Source organism: Carcharodon carcharias, chromosome 15, assembly GCF_017639515.1.
Source record: "Carcharodon carcharias isolate sCarCar2 chromosome 15, sCarCar2.pri, whole genome shotgun sequence".
Taxonomy (NCBI): domain Eukaryota; kingdom Metazoa; phylum Chordata; class Chondrichthyes; order Lamniformes; family Lamnidae; genus Carcharodon; species Carcharodon carcharias.
This window is the reverse complement of record NC_054481.1, coordinates 104,615,129-104,629,141: the sequence shown is the minus strand read 5'-3', so window position 1 is coordinate 104,629,141 and position 14,013 is coordinate 104,615,129. Positions and strand designations below refer to the sequence as shown.

General features: G+C 42.1%; 1 protein-coding gene across 1 annotated transcript in view; it reads right to left on the bottom strand.

Moving 5' to 3' along the window:
• The window catches only part of ccdc30 (coiled-coil domain containing 30), a 144,430-nt gene that overhangs the window by 116,223 nt on the left and 14,194 nt on the right, over positions 1-14,013 (bottom strand). Inside the window, exons 2-5 of the mRNA XM_041206244.1 lie at positions 10,903-11,088; positions 9,401-9,521; positions 5,768-5,982; positions 5,072-5,161 (exon numbers count right to left, since the gene is read on the bottom strand). Of these exons, the coding sequence (XP_041062178.1) occupies positions 5,072-5,161; positions 5,768-5,982; positions 9,401-9,521; positions 10,903-11,088 (612 nt within the window). The remainder of the gene's footprint in view (positions 1-5,071; positions 5,162-5,767; positions 5,983-9,400; positions 9,522-10,902; positions 11,089-14,013) is intronic.

The window sequence follows — 14,013 nt, the reverse complement described above, 5'->3', positions numbered from 1 at the left end:
TCCAAGTACAGCGCATCCACTGGTTTCCCCTTATCCACAGGACATATTATCTCCTCAAAGAACTCCAATAAATTGGTGAAACATGATTTCCCTTTCACAAAACCATGTTGACTCTGCCTGGTTACCTTGAATTTATCCAAATGTACTGCTATAAAGTCTTTGATAATAGCTTCCAACATTTTCCCTATGACAGATGTTAAGCTGACTGGCATGTAGTTTCCTGCTTTCTGTCTCCCTCCCTTTTTGAATAAAGAAGTTACATTAGCTATTTTCCAATCTAATGGAGCCTTCACTGAATCTAGTGAATTTTGGAAAATTAAAACTGACACATCAACGATCTCATTAGGCACTTCTTTTAAGACCCTAAGATGAAGTCCATAAGGACCCAGGGACTTGTCAGCCCGCAGTTCCAACAATTTGCTAAGTATCAATTATCTGGTGATTGTGATTTTTCTGAGTTCCTCCCTCTCTTTCAATTCCTGATTTACAGCTATTTCTGGGCTGTTACTTGTAACTTCTATCGTGAAGACCAATGTAAAATACTGGTTCAATTCATCTGCCATCCTCGTTTTCCATTATTAATTCCCCAGTAGCTGAAGCTCTAGCAATGTGACCTAAATTGATTTTTCTGCTACTCTAATCTGTATTTAGATTTGAAATCCACTGCCAGTCTCTTGCAGGCCAAAGGATAATTACAAGGCAGATCCAGAGACCCACATACTTGATACCTCTATTGCTGCTGGAACAGGATGGTCACTGCATGGCCCATGTATCAAAAGTCAACAATCCCATGGTAGTTTAGCATGTCTTAAAATTCATTTATGGAAACTATCTTCTGACTTTGCTATACAATGTCTGAATTTTTACTCCAGCCCCACTCCCCAGCTCTGCTAGTTTTCATCCCCTTCGCTTTCCCGAAGGTAGTGTCTCCTATTGGAGTACATGGATCTCAGCTGTTCTTTGGGTACTGACATGAAGGGCCATTATTCATGAGTAAACCTAAACACCGAGGCTTAAATCTTACATTTTCCCTCCCTCCTTCCTGGTTTTGTTGGGGCAGATGGAGGTAGAAAGCAACATGGGGATATCCTTACCTACACGTTGTTTTCTGGTGCCTGGTCTGTGTTCATCGACATGGTAAATCCATGTGAATGTGGGAAACGTGGCGCCATGTTTCTCACTATTTGCAATCTGCAAATGCTGGACACAGAATCTGCCTACTAGGCTCCAGTATCTAAAGTTCAGAGATCAGCAGTGGAGACCCCAAGACAAAGCTAGAAGATCTGTGGAAATGCTCTCAGTGAAATTAAACATTTTTCAGCTGAATTTTTTTTTCCATTCACTGGTCATGTTCCTGTCTTGCTGTCTTGACAAGTTCCACCCCTAGACTTTTCTGGACCTAGAAATATAACTAGTGTGAGGGGATATCTTAGGAGGTTGTGCCACACTTGTGGCAACCCGTCAATTAAGATCACAGGGGTGAAAAGCCTATACCTGAGTGTTAACAAGTTGTTCAACAAAAAGACATCACCTGACAGGCATGCATGCACACACAAGCATACGTGGAAATCAAGAGGCTGATTTTGTTTTCTCCCTGACTCAGGTTTATTTATTTGTCCTACCAACACATTAGTTGAGACCAGCTAATTCTGCACAGACTACGATTTGAGTCCATGGTATCCTCATCTGAATACCTCAGTTACTCTTTACCATCTGAGACATCAGGAAGCTTACTTTAACTCATTTAACACTGAAATGTTATTTAAACATTATGGTAACATTAGTTGTGGCATGTAAAAATTGTCAAACGGGAAGATAGTGATGTAGTGGCAATGTCGCAGGACAGGAGTAATCCAGAGGCCCAGGCTAATGCTCTGGGGGCTTGGGTTCAAATTCCACCATGACAGCTGGTGTGATTTGAATTCAGTTAATAAATTTGGAATATAAAGCTAGTCTCAGTTATGGTGACCATGAAACTATCATCAATTGTTATAAAAACCCAGCTGGTTCACTAATGTCCTTTAGGGAAGGAAATCTGCCATCCTTACCTGGTCTGGCCTACATGTGACTCCAGAGCCACGGCAATGTGGTTGACTCTTAACTGCCCTCTTAAATGGCCTAACAAGCCACTCAGTTCAAGGGCAATTAGGGATGGGCAATAAGTGCTGGCCTTGCTGGTGACAATCACATCCCATGAAAGAATAAAAAAACTTATATAACCATTTAAAGGCCATACCGGATTTCTGGGTAAAATCCAATTGAAATGAAAGTTTTAATAATTGAGAAGAGGGAAATGCTTTGTGAATACTTGGTTAAAAGAAACTTACTAGGGACATCACAGCTTGGAGATGCCACAACTGTCAAGACAAAGCCAGCATCACTAACAAGCTTTGGTTTCCCAACAGGACCTGGTTTAGAGATCAGAATGTTCAGGAAGGGTTGGAGACAATGTTTACAGAACAGTAAACAAAGTGGGCTCATACCTTACAATTTGTGTAAGATTTTCTTTTAAGGAAAATACAATATGTCTGACAATTGCATTTTTTCTGCTTTTTCTACAGATCTTACTATGCCCTTCAATCCCTACTCTGTCCAAAAACTCATCCAATTACCTCTTGAATGCATTATACTTAGCAACCTTGTAATTAGTTCTGATAACTCCACCACCCCTTGGATAAGAAAAAAATTGCTCAATTTCCCTTCCTCCTCCTGACCTCCTGACTTTTAACTTCTGCACCCCAGCATTGGAGCCTTGCACCAAAATCTGCCTCAAGCAAAGATGCCAATTCCCTTCATAACCTTGAAAACTTAAAAGACACTTTGAGATATTCTCTTCTACAAGGAAAATCAGTCCAACTTCTGCAACTATCCTTATAATAAACTTGTCCTTATATCCCCTTCCTAAGGCCAGATGACAACGTGTGCCTATAGCAAAATTGAATTCTTTAGCCCAGAGCCACTTGTTTATTTTTCTAAAACCATGTCCCAATTCTCAAATCTTTCCTACATTAAAAAACTACCACAACTGCACATTCCATGTTACTGTAACAGAATAATGCTTTGTGCACTTTACTCAATCTCCTAGCACAGACCACACTATGTACCATAAAAACAAAAGGTGATGCCCGAGGTGAACACCATAAGGAGGACATATGTTGAAAATATAACATGGTCTAACAAGTACTTTATGAATTTGTATATATCTTTGGGGAGTTTGAGTCAGTGATGATCATGGAACATTTTCCACTATTTCACCCTTGCTAGATTTCGTTGTTTGCAGAGTTAGGCACTTCCAGCTGAGCATGGTCAGATGTGGAGCAAAGCATCCCCTATACTACCCCTACAATATACTTTAAGCCTAACCTTGGAAAAGTGCCTCTACAGCAACAGTGTGAGCATATTCCATTAGGTACACTAACCGTGACAGTCACACATTAGTGAGATTGGCAAGTTAGTGTCAACTAATGGTAAGTTTCAGTCCTGTGGTTGCTACTGAGCTGATGGGCAGGAATTTAGTAGGAGTAACAGAGTAGGTGACGGTGAATTAGGGGCAGTTTTATTCTGTGCGCCAAATCCACCAGGGTGTTGACGCTTGTTTCAAGTAGGGTTATTTTAGCCAGAAGAAGAGCAGCTAGCAGACTATCTGTGGAGAGAAAGACAGAGTTAACGTTTTGAGTCAGTATGACTTCTTCAGAGCTAAAGAGAAGTAAAAATGTGGTGAAATATATACTGTTTAAGGGGGGAGGATCAGGTGAAGCTGGATAGAAGGCCAGTGATAGGTGGAGGCAAAGGAGAGATTGCAAAAGATGTCATAAACAGGAGGTCAAAGGGGTGTTGATGATGCTGATACTGGCTAAAGGAGGTGCTAATGGTGACATTAAGAGTAGAAAGCAGGAAGAACAAGTGACAGATGGCCCTAGTGGGGGTGGGGTGGGGAACAGGGACGGTGTGGGAGAAAAGATCAAAATAGGGTAAAAGTTGGGAATAAAACAATGAATGGAAATAAATTTAAATAATAATAATAATAATAATAATAGAAAATAAGTGGGGAAAAATATATATATAAAAATTTAAAAATAAATATATGAAAAAAGGGGATCAAAAAGGGGTGAGGATGGAAGAGAGGGTTCATGATCTGAAGTTGTTGAACTCAATGTTAAGTCCGGAAGGCTGCAAAGTGCCTAATCGGAAGATGAGATGTTGTTCCTCTAGTTTGCGCAAGCTTCACTGGAACATTGCAATAGGCCAAGGATGGACATGTGGCCATGAGAGCAGGGGTGGTGTATTGAAATGGCAAGCGACAGGACGTCTGGGTCATACTTGCAGACAGACCGAAGGTGTTCCGCAAAGCGGTCACCCAGTCTGCGTTTGGTCTCTCCAGTATAGAGGAGACTGCATTGGGAGCAGCGAATGCAGTAGACCAAATTGAGGGATGTGCAAGTGAAGTATGAAAGGAGTGTTTGGGCCTTTGGGGGAAGTAATGGGGTAGGTGTTGCACCTTCTGCGATTCCATGGGATGGTGCCGTGGGAAGGGATTGAGGTGTTGGGGGTGATGGAGGAGTCGACCAGGGCGTTCCGGATGGAATGGTCCCTCCGGAATACCGAAGGCAGGGGGTTGAAGGGAAGATGTGTTTGATGGTGGCATCATGCTGGAGTTGGCGGAAATGGTGGAGGATGATCCTTTGAATGCGGAGGCTGGTGGGATGAAAAGTGAGGACAAGGGGGACCCTATCATGGTTCTGGGAGGGAGAGGAAGGTGTGAGAGCAGAGGCGCTGAGTTTTTCCTGCAATTTTTGTTTTTGTTTCAGGTTTCCAGCATCCGCAGTATTTTGCTTTTAACTAGCAGACTATTATCCTTTTAGTTTGGGCTAGATTACAACCTAAATCTTCAAAATCAAAATGCAGTTAGTGTCCAATGCACTACACAATCCAGTTTCCTAAAACAATGATTAAAAGTTTTCTTTCTTTCAGTCAAAAACATTATCTTAACTCCACAAAAGAAAACTCGGAGAAAGTATAACTCTCATACGAGTATTGGACAGACAATGTGTCCCGTGAAGGACTAGTCTACCTTTGCCATGGTTTCCTTGGTGTGTTGCATGGACTCCCGCTGCTGTTTCAATTCCTCTTCCAGGGTTTGCCGCATCAGGTCCAACTCCACCTGTGAGGGGGAGAAAATGTTAATGATGTGTGACCTAGTGAGACAAAAGCAAACACTGAGATAGTCAATCTGGCCCTATTATGTCCCCCTGTATAGTCAGTGAATATAGCTTCAGTATTGTTCGCTCCCCTGATCAGTCAGTGAATGTGGATTCATTACAGACTTTTGTCCCTGCACAAGCAGTTAGTATTTTGCCATAACCTGTCCCATTCAACAGATCCTACAGTGAAAAACAAAGATAATCCACTATATAAAAATAGCAGCTACAGGAATGCAGCACGAGTACATAAAGTGTGCATACTTGTACTTTATCAATCAAATCCTAGTGCAGTGTATGGAGTAATTCTAGTGCAGTGTATGGGGCTGGAGTACACAATGCATGTAGGCAGATTTTTCTTCTAATGTTTCCTATTTTGTAATCTCATCGTCTTTGTTATTTACATTAGTGACTGGAGGAAAATGTAGCCTATGGGCACCAAACAGCAAAAAATTACATATATTATAAAACTGTTCAAAATGAGTACTTTTGAATGAAATTGAGCCATTAAATCAATTGTGATTTTATGTAGCTAAGCACATCATGGAGATATTATTATAGTTTCTTACCTGCAAGTGTGTCTCACGAGTGCTCCCTGTGACACTCTGTGAATCCACCTTTCTCTCAGCCATTTCCAACTTTTCCAGCAGCGTAGCTCGCTCTACGAGCAGGTAGGCCACCTGCTCACTTGGGCCACTGTGTGTGATCTCTGCTAATCCTTCCTGATCCAACATCTCTTCCACTTCCTTCACCTGTGTCTCTGCACATCCATCAGTCCAAAGTACTTGGGTTAGCAGTGAAATTTAATTTTTTAAAATCATGATATATTCCTTCCAATGAAGACATATACACTTATTTACCATCCCCTGATTTGGAACTTACAAGGGAGGCAGTCTGCTCCCCAGCCTTCTACTTAATGCCACGAGAGTCAGCTTTGGCTCAATAATAGACTGGAGCACACAACCTAGGCTGACAGTTCAGTGCAGCACTGAGGGAGTGCTGCAAAGCCAAAGATGTCACCTTTCAGATAGATGCTGTCTCAGTTGGATGTAAAAGATCTCACAGCGCTATTTGAAAAGCAGAGGAATTCTCAGGTGTCCTGGCCAACAGTTATCCTTCAGCCAACACCACTAAAAACATGAACTGATCAATTATCACATTACTGTTTGTGGGACCTTGCTGTGTGCAAACTGATTACTACATTTGCCAACATTTCAACAATGATTTCCGCTTCAAAAGTATTTAATTGGCTGTGAACATTTTGAGTCATGGACGTATTGTAATAGTTTCTAAGGATGTGAAGGGTGCTATACAATTGTAAGTTATTTCTTTCTATTCTTTTGCAATTTAGGCATGTTGAAAATGTCCCTTCTGATTTTCCCTTCACACACTTACAGGCATATTTGGCTTCTACTCATTCGGTGTTTCCTTGCTGAGCGCTAACAAGACTGGGAACCTAGGGAGAGTGAAGAGTAATTGAGCTGATATCTCACCATTTCACCCTGCAACACAGTGGAGCTCCAGCACACTGCCCAATGAAATCACCCGGTGGCAAAACTCTAATAATTGAATCAGAAAAATGGGCATAAATCGAGGTCCCTGTCTAACTATTCAGGTGCATATTATGCTGTAATGGGTAGATGGTAGGGTTAGTATTCTTGCAGATATAATATGGGCTGAATGACTTCCGTCTAAACCGATGAAAACAGAAATCATGAATGCTAGAAATCTGAAATTAAAAAGAATGTTAGAAATATGGAAATATTGAAAGTAAAACAACAGTATTTCAAACAAGACAATATTGAGAGTTCCAATGTGAATGTTAATCTGCATTTTCTCTATGTGATGTTGTTGGATCTGCTATGTGTTTCTACCATTTTCTGCTTTTATTTGAAAGTACAATTCTTGATGGCCAATGCTGTATTAAATTTAATTTACAATATCAATTACTGTGGTTATAATACAATACCAGTATGAGACTGGTGGCTGCAGTTGGCAACAGTCACTGCATATTACAGTCCCCTGGCTGTGAATCACATTCTAGTCACTAGCTGGCGCTCTGTGCGTACAGATATCTGTAAAATTTTGCTGTATTTTACTGTTAAAATGCATTGTAAAATACTGTACAGTAATTTTAGAAAATGTCCAGAGATCCAGCAGAACACATAAACACCTTTTAAACCTGGCTGCTTATCGCTTTGGAGTTGAACTCAATCCAATGTGATCAAGTGATGGCAGATGACCACCTACAATGCATCCTATATGCTTTGGATTTAGAGAAAGTCAGTCTTTATATACTGCCTTCCACAACCTGAGGACATCTGAAAGTGCTTTACACCCAATTAAGTACTTATTTCTCCCCCCCAAGTGTAGTCACTGTGGTAATGTAGGAAATGCAGCAGCTAATTTGAACACCGCAGTGTCTACAAACAACAGTGTGATAATAACTGGATCTGGGTTTTTTTCTTTTAATGATGTTGGTTGAAGGATAAATATTGGCCAAGATACCAGAGAGAAATTCCCTGCTCTCCTTCGAAATAGATTCACAGGAACGTTTACGTTCACCTGAGAAAGCAGACTCAGTTTAATGTTTCATCTGAAAGTCAGCATCTCTGATGGTGCAAACCCCCTTCAGTGCTGCACTGGAATGTCTGTCTAAGTTTTATGGTGAAGGTATTGCTGTGGTACCTACAACCTTCTGATTCAGAGATAACAGTGCTATCAACTGAGCCACAGCAGCGCACTTAAATTGGGCACCTAATTCCAGAGTTATTCTATCACTTCTGCATCAATGCACATCCAAAACAACTTCATACCGATGCAAGGTAGTAACTGCAGTCCATTTTTCTTTGGAATTATGATTTTACTACAAATTGAAACATTTTTAAACAACTAAGATTGAAAATATTACATTGCAACATTGGTCGTATGCAGTTTTATGGTTGCAGTCCTTCAGTTGCAAGATACAAACTAGCACACACTGGGTGAGAGCAATACTGAATTCACTTGCTGTGTAAAAGATCCCACAGCTTTCCAGAACCTAATGATTATGGTGTCAAAATGCAGTAGAAACAAATCAGATACAATGAATAATCCATTCAATATAAGATCTGGAATATATTAAAAATCATTCATTTGCATCCACTGTCAACTTTTTCCATCAAAAATTGTCATGTACACATTTAATGATCTAAACATGTCATGCTGCATTTACTGCTCACAGTGAAAATGCTGCAATTAGTGTAGAATCTTACATGGGTAGTTTTCATTAAGAACATGAACATAGGTATTCATATTAGAAATATAGAAAAAGGCAAAACTGGGTTGAATTACGTCTGTGTGCCTGAATTCGATTATCTCCCATCTTTTAAGCCCTTTTTATTTTGAAACCAATACTCTGTCTTGACTCTGAATATGCAATGCCACAAAAAATTGACTAAACATTTAAAATTTCCTTGCATCAATTATGAGACTATATAGCTGAAGGTTTGGTGCCAATAAGCTCTAGAGCACAGGTGACCAGCTTAATGAAGAGGCACAGTTGTTGGACTTGCCACTCCAATGACTTTCTAATCCCCAGCCATAGCACTGTGAGGAGTGATAAGTAGAGGCCATGTTAACAAAAATATTAGGACAGTTAAATTGCACCTTCTCTCTCTTGGTCCACTGTCTTAAGTAGACCAATCTTGCCCGATAAGTAGGAATAGGTCATCTGTCCTCAGTTTGCCCATGGCCTGGGAAGACTCATGGAAGGATGAGGTTGGAATGGAATTTGAGTCTGCTCAATCCTTAAAAAAAAACCCTTCAGTCAGGCACTATAATTGAGCTCAGCAGCAAAGGGAGAAAATCCAGATTGTTATCCAGTGACCCAATGAGTGTGTGTATGTGGAGATCATGTTTTCAGCTATGACTTTATCCCCATGGGATAGCCTGCTGAGATTTACCATCTAGACTCTTGCATGAAAACTGGACACTTGAGGGCAAGACACTGGAGGGCTATCAGTGGCTGCAAAATTATTCCCCATTTAACAGCCAATCAGGACAAAAAGGCAATGAAAGCATGAGCATATATTTTTTCAGATAGTCACATAGCCACAGTGTGTAGCTGAAGCAAATGGAAGTCACAGAAAAACAAATCCATCTCAGGTAAGTTGGGTGGGGGGGTGGGGTTAAAAACAAAGTTGAAAGGTCAACATGCTGACCTTGCTCCAACTTCAGCCGCTGTAGTTCCATCTTTAGCAACTCATTCTCCCGCTCGTATTCAGCCGTCGTTGCCTCCCGCTCCTCCGACAAATTGCGGATGTGATCTACATAATTCTCCACCTGCAGAAACAAGACTATTCCTGTGTCACTCTGTGGGTGAGCTGGTTATATTTCAAGGGTAGGGTAAAAGATAGCAGAAGGCTGCTCCATACCGTGACGTCTCTACACTAATGAGGGAAGTGAGGGTCAGGTCATCCCAACAGCATTTTATCTTATATCCATGACAACTTCAGCCTTTTAAAACTATACTCTTGTTTCAATACAATTTTACTCAAACTCAAAGATGGCTTTTGTTGGGCTGATCATGATATTGTTTACAAATCTCACAGAAGATTTTAAAGCAGTTCATTTTACCATGTCACGCAGCAGGGGGTTGATTAAGAGGATTAAGGATGCATATTGTGAAGAGGTAGAAAGGATCAGCAAGATAAGAAAGTTTGTTTTTGAAAGGGACAGCCCTTTTCTTTAGTAAGGATCCCCTAAGTGACTGAGTTCCAACACCACCGGGGCAGTACTGAGCCATTTGGACCACCAGATATCTCAAGTTAATGTCCAACCTGGGCTGAGTTAGCTGATTTTGAATTTCTGAATGCTACAAGGAATCAAGCTGGGGCAACAATTCCAGTGTTATATCGGCTTCATTGACCCTGCACGAGGAACAGAGGATAGAAATCAACCAGAGTCCCTGTTCCAGATTGCCATCCATGATGTGCAGCATACACGAGGATGCCAGATGAGGACAAGATAGAGCCCAGCATTTTGGATGATTGGCCTGCTAATACTAACTGCCTAGGCCTGGATGTGAGGATTAGTCATTGGGGTGAGATACAAGACAGTTGTCATCACCTACAGAACCTGTACTCAAGGAAGAATCTATGATTTCAGCAGGGAAGAGAATACTGCAGGGTGAAAAAAATGTCACTGAAGTAGGATCTCACAAAATAGTCAAAAGGGGAAACTACATAAAATGCCTGTTCCCAAACCACTTCTAAACTTGTTCTCAATGCAAAAATGAATGACAACTCACGAACTGATATACATGCCCCATTTGGCTGGTATGTTCATTTTTACTCCACAGAGAAATTATGAACAGTGTGTTACCATGCAGCTAAAGGAGTCAATAATTAATGAGAAGGGACTGAGTCACTTTTCCTGATATACCTAACTTTGAAAGTGAGGATACCGAATTAGTGTACAGATAACGTCCTCGGGGGTACAAGGGAGATCAGTCACTGGTCTCTGCGGAGGCAGAAATGAGACAAACTAGCCAAGGCCGATTTGAAAACTTGCTACAGAAATAATCATTCTTGCATACCAAATCTGGCTAAATTGCAGGCTGCAAACATGGCGGTTAAAAGGCGGCCATTCATATACAAATAAAATTTTATTTTTAAAATCTCACAATAGATCAAGAATGTACCACCCTGCAGACAGATCTCACCTCCTTCATCTCAGAGGCCTGTTGCTGTCGCACCCCTTCCAGGTCCTGCATGGTGGCTTGCAATGTGCCCTCAGCCCGCTGGTATATACGCCATAGGTGACAGAGGTGCTCATCTGCAGTGCAGGCTTCGGTGTCCAGTCCATCTTCCCGCAGTCTGTTCAGTATATCTTCCAGCTCCACCTTCTCCTGAAGAGAAAGGACATTGTGAGAATCAGAGAATTTGCTGAATGGAGAGGAGAGGAATGCTACATATTAAAAAGTCCAATTCTCCAAGAGTACTGACAATAATTTCAAAAATGTAGCTTGTACAGAAGCGATCCTCTCAAAAATTGTACTAAAGCCATTAAATTTGCTCAGACTTTCTGCACATTAAATTTTATGGATGTTTTTATGTTGCTGCTTTTGTTTTGGCACAGTGCCTCTATTGCCATCTCTTGTAGCCATCTTTCACCATTTACATTCCCAGCTGGGATTGTTATCCAGGCAGATACTGGCTAGAAAAGGGCCGCCAAATTCAACGGCAGTTCACAAAATTACAAAAAAGTGGATGACTGGTGTGAAACATTACCAAATGCCACAAATAGAACACTGCATGTGCTGTCAGCTGCAGTTTCATGATACAGAGTTGTCTTCACGGCTCAGTGATGATGCCTTTATGAGACACTCAAATGCCTAATGGAGTATCAAAAAGGACTTTGTATTGTCTGAGCTTGGACCTCAGCCTTCTGAAGGTGTACTGCACAACCTAGCCTTCTGAAGGTGTACCGCACAACCTTCAATTCCCCTCCTCGTTATTTGGTCCATTACCTCCATCACTTTCTTCCGCCCATACATTTACACACTCCTGCACCACCTCCCTATTTTTAATCACCTGGAGGTTTCGGTTACTTAATGTTTTTCTTACCAGCCTCCCTGTTTTCACTCTCCAAGAACTACAACGTATACAGAATGCCAAGACCATATCTTCGTCTGTTCAAAACCTCGCACCCTTCTCAATGGCTGCCAGCCAAGCTCATCTGGCTCTCTGTGCTCTGACAAATTGAATTATAAGATCCTCATACTTGCCTTGAAATCCTTTCAGGTCTTGCCTACTCTATATTGCCATCTCTCCCAGCCACAGTCCCCTGGCCACACCTTCAATTCTTCCAACATCAGGGGTTAGCTATTCTCACTACACTGACGCTGACCCCCCACTCCATTGGCAGCCACTGCCCTCTGAACCTGGATCCCTCAGCGTGGATTCACCTTGTCATCTTCCGCCAACTTCCAAAAATCTCCTGCGTTCACTCTTCTGTCCAATCTTCCAAACCCATGACCACTACCTAGAAGGACAGGGGCAGCAGATAGATGGGAACACCACCAACTGAAAGTTCCCCTCCAAGTCACTCACCATCCTGACTTGGAAATATATTGCCGTTCCTTCATTGTCGCTGGGTCAAAATCCTGGAACTCCCTTTCTAACAGCACACGGGTGTACCTACACCACATGGACTGCAGCAGCTCAAGAAGTCAGTTCACCACCACCTTCTCAAGGGCAAATAGGGGTGGGCAAGAAATGTCGGCCCAGCCAGCGAAGCCCACACCCCATGAATGAATTTTAAAAAAGTACTAAAAAGTATTTTTGTAGCATCATTCATTTTCATGAGAATCCATTGTTACCAGGGATGCCTGTGTCTTATCTATAAAAACACTTTAGTGAGGAACTGCAATATAACAGAGGGCCAAGAGTATTAGGAAAGTAGTGCGACCTGAATGGAGGTGATAGGCTTTGCTTCCAGAAAGTAACTCATTAGTCATAAATTTAAATTTCCTGCATGCACACCTCCATCTCCTCTCCAGTTCTCAGAAACATTAAAAGGAATGGGTAAGTGCAGGTACCACAAGGTATGGTACTGGGCCCAGTGTTGAATTACCTGATTTTAACTAGGGCAGTCATCAGGTGCCACAATTGGCCTCACCAACTCTGAGCTACAGAGAGTGGGTAAAGAGTAGCCTATCAGGTGTGGTCTGATAAGTGGCAAGCGACATCTGCACCACACATGTACCAAGCAAGGACCATCTTAAAAAAAGACAAATTCTAACCATCTCCCCATGACGTTCAATGGCATTACCATCGCTGAATCCCCCACAATCAACATCCTGGGAGTTACCATTGACCAGAAACTGAACTGGACCAGCCATATAAATATGGTGGCTACAAGAGCTGGTCAGAGGCTTGAAATTCTGCAGAGGGCAACTCACTTCCTGATTCCCCAAAGCCTGTCCACCATCTACAAAGGCACAAGTCAGGAATGTGATGGAGTACTTTCCACTTGCCTGGACGAGTGCAGCTCCAACAATGGACAAGAAGCTCAACACCATCCAAGTCAAAGCAGCTTCCTTGATTGGCACCCCATTCACCACCTTATACATTTACTCCCTCCACCACCGATGTACATGGCAGCACAGTGTATCACTACAAGATGCACTACAGCAACTCGCCAAGGTGCCTTCAACAGCACTTTCCAAACCTTCAACCTCTACCACCTAGAAGGTAAGAACAGCATATGCATGCCAACACCTGCAAGTTTCTCTCCAAGCCATACACCCTCCTGACTTGTATCTGTATTGCTGTTCCTTCACATCACTGGGTCAAAATCCTTGAACTCCCTAAAGGGCTCGGGAGAGGGGGTGCACCAAGTGCAAAACACTGGGGCCCAAGGGCTAGGGGGGCTCGGGTTTAGTGTTGTAAATGGAGTCTCATCATTGCTCAGGCTAAGCAGCCAGAGTTTCAGGCTTAAAAGACTGGCTTTGAAAAAAATCCAAACGGTTAGCCTGACAGTTGCTGCGCTACTGCTTCCAACCATCGGACAGCTTCGTAGTTCCAATTTAATTTATGAAACGCCTGCCAGAAAACCACAAAACTGCCCAGAGGTCAGCAGCAGGTCCTACTCGCAGCAACTGTCACCAGAGTGCTCTTGGCTGAAAATCTAGTCCAGAAATGGTAAGTGAAATTTCTGGAATCATTTTGGAGCCAATTGGATGCTGTGAGGGGCGGGGACTTTTTCATTCATTCTAGATAGATGAGATGAGTGGGCTAGATGGCCTCTGTCATCCATAATTATCTTGTGA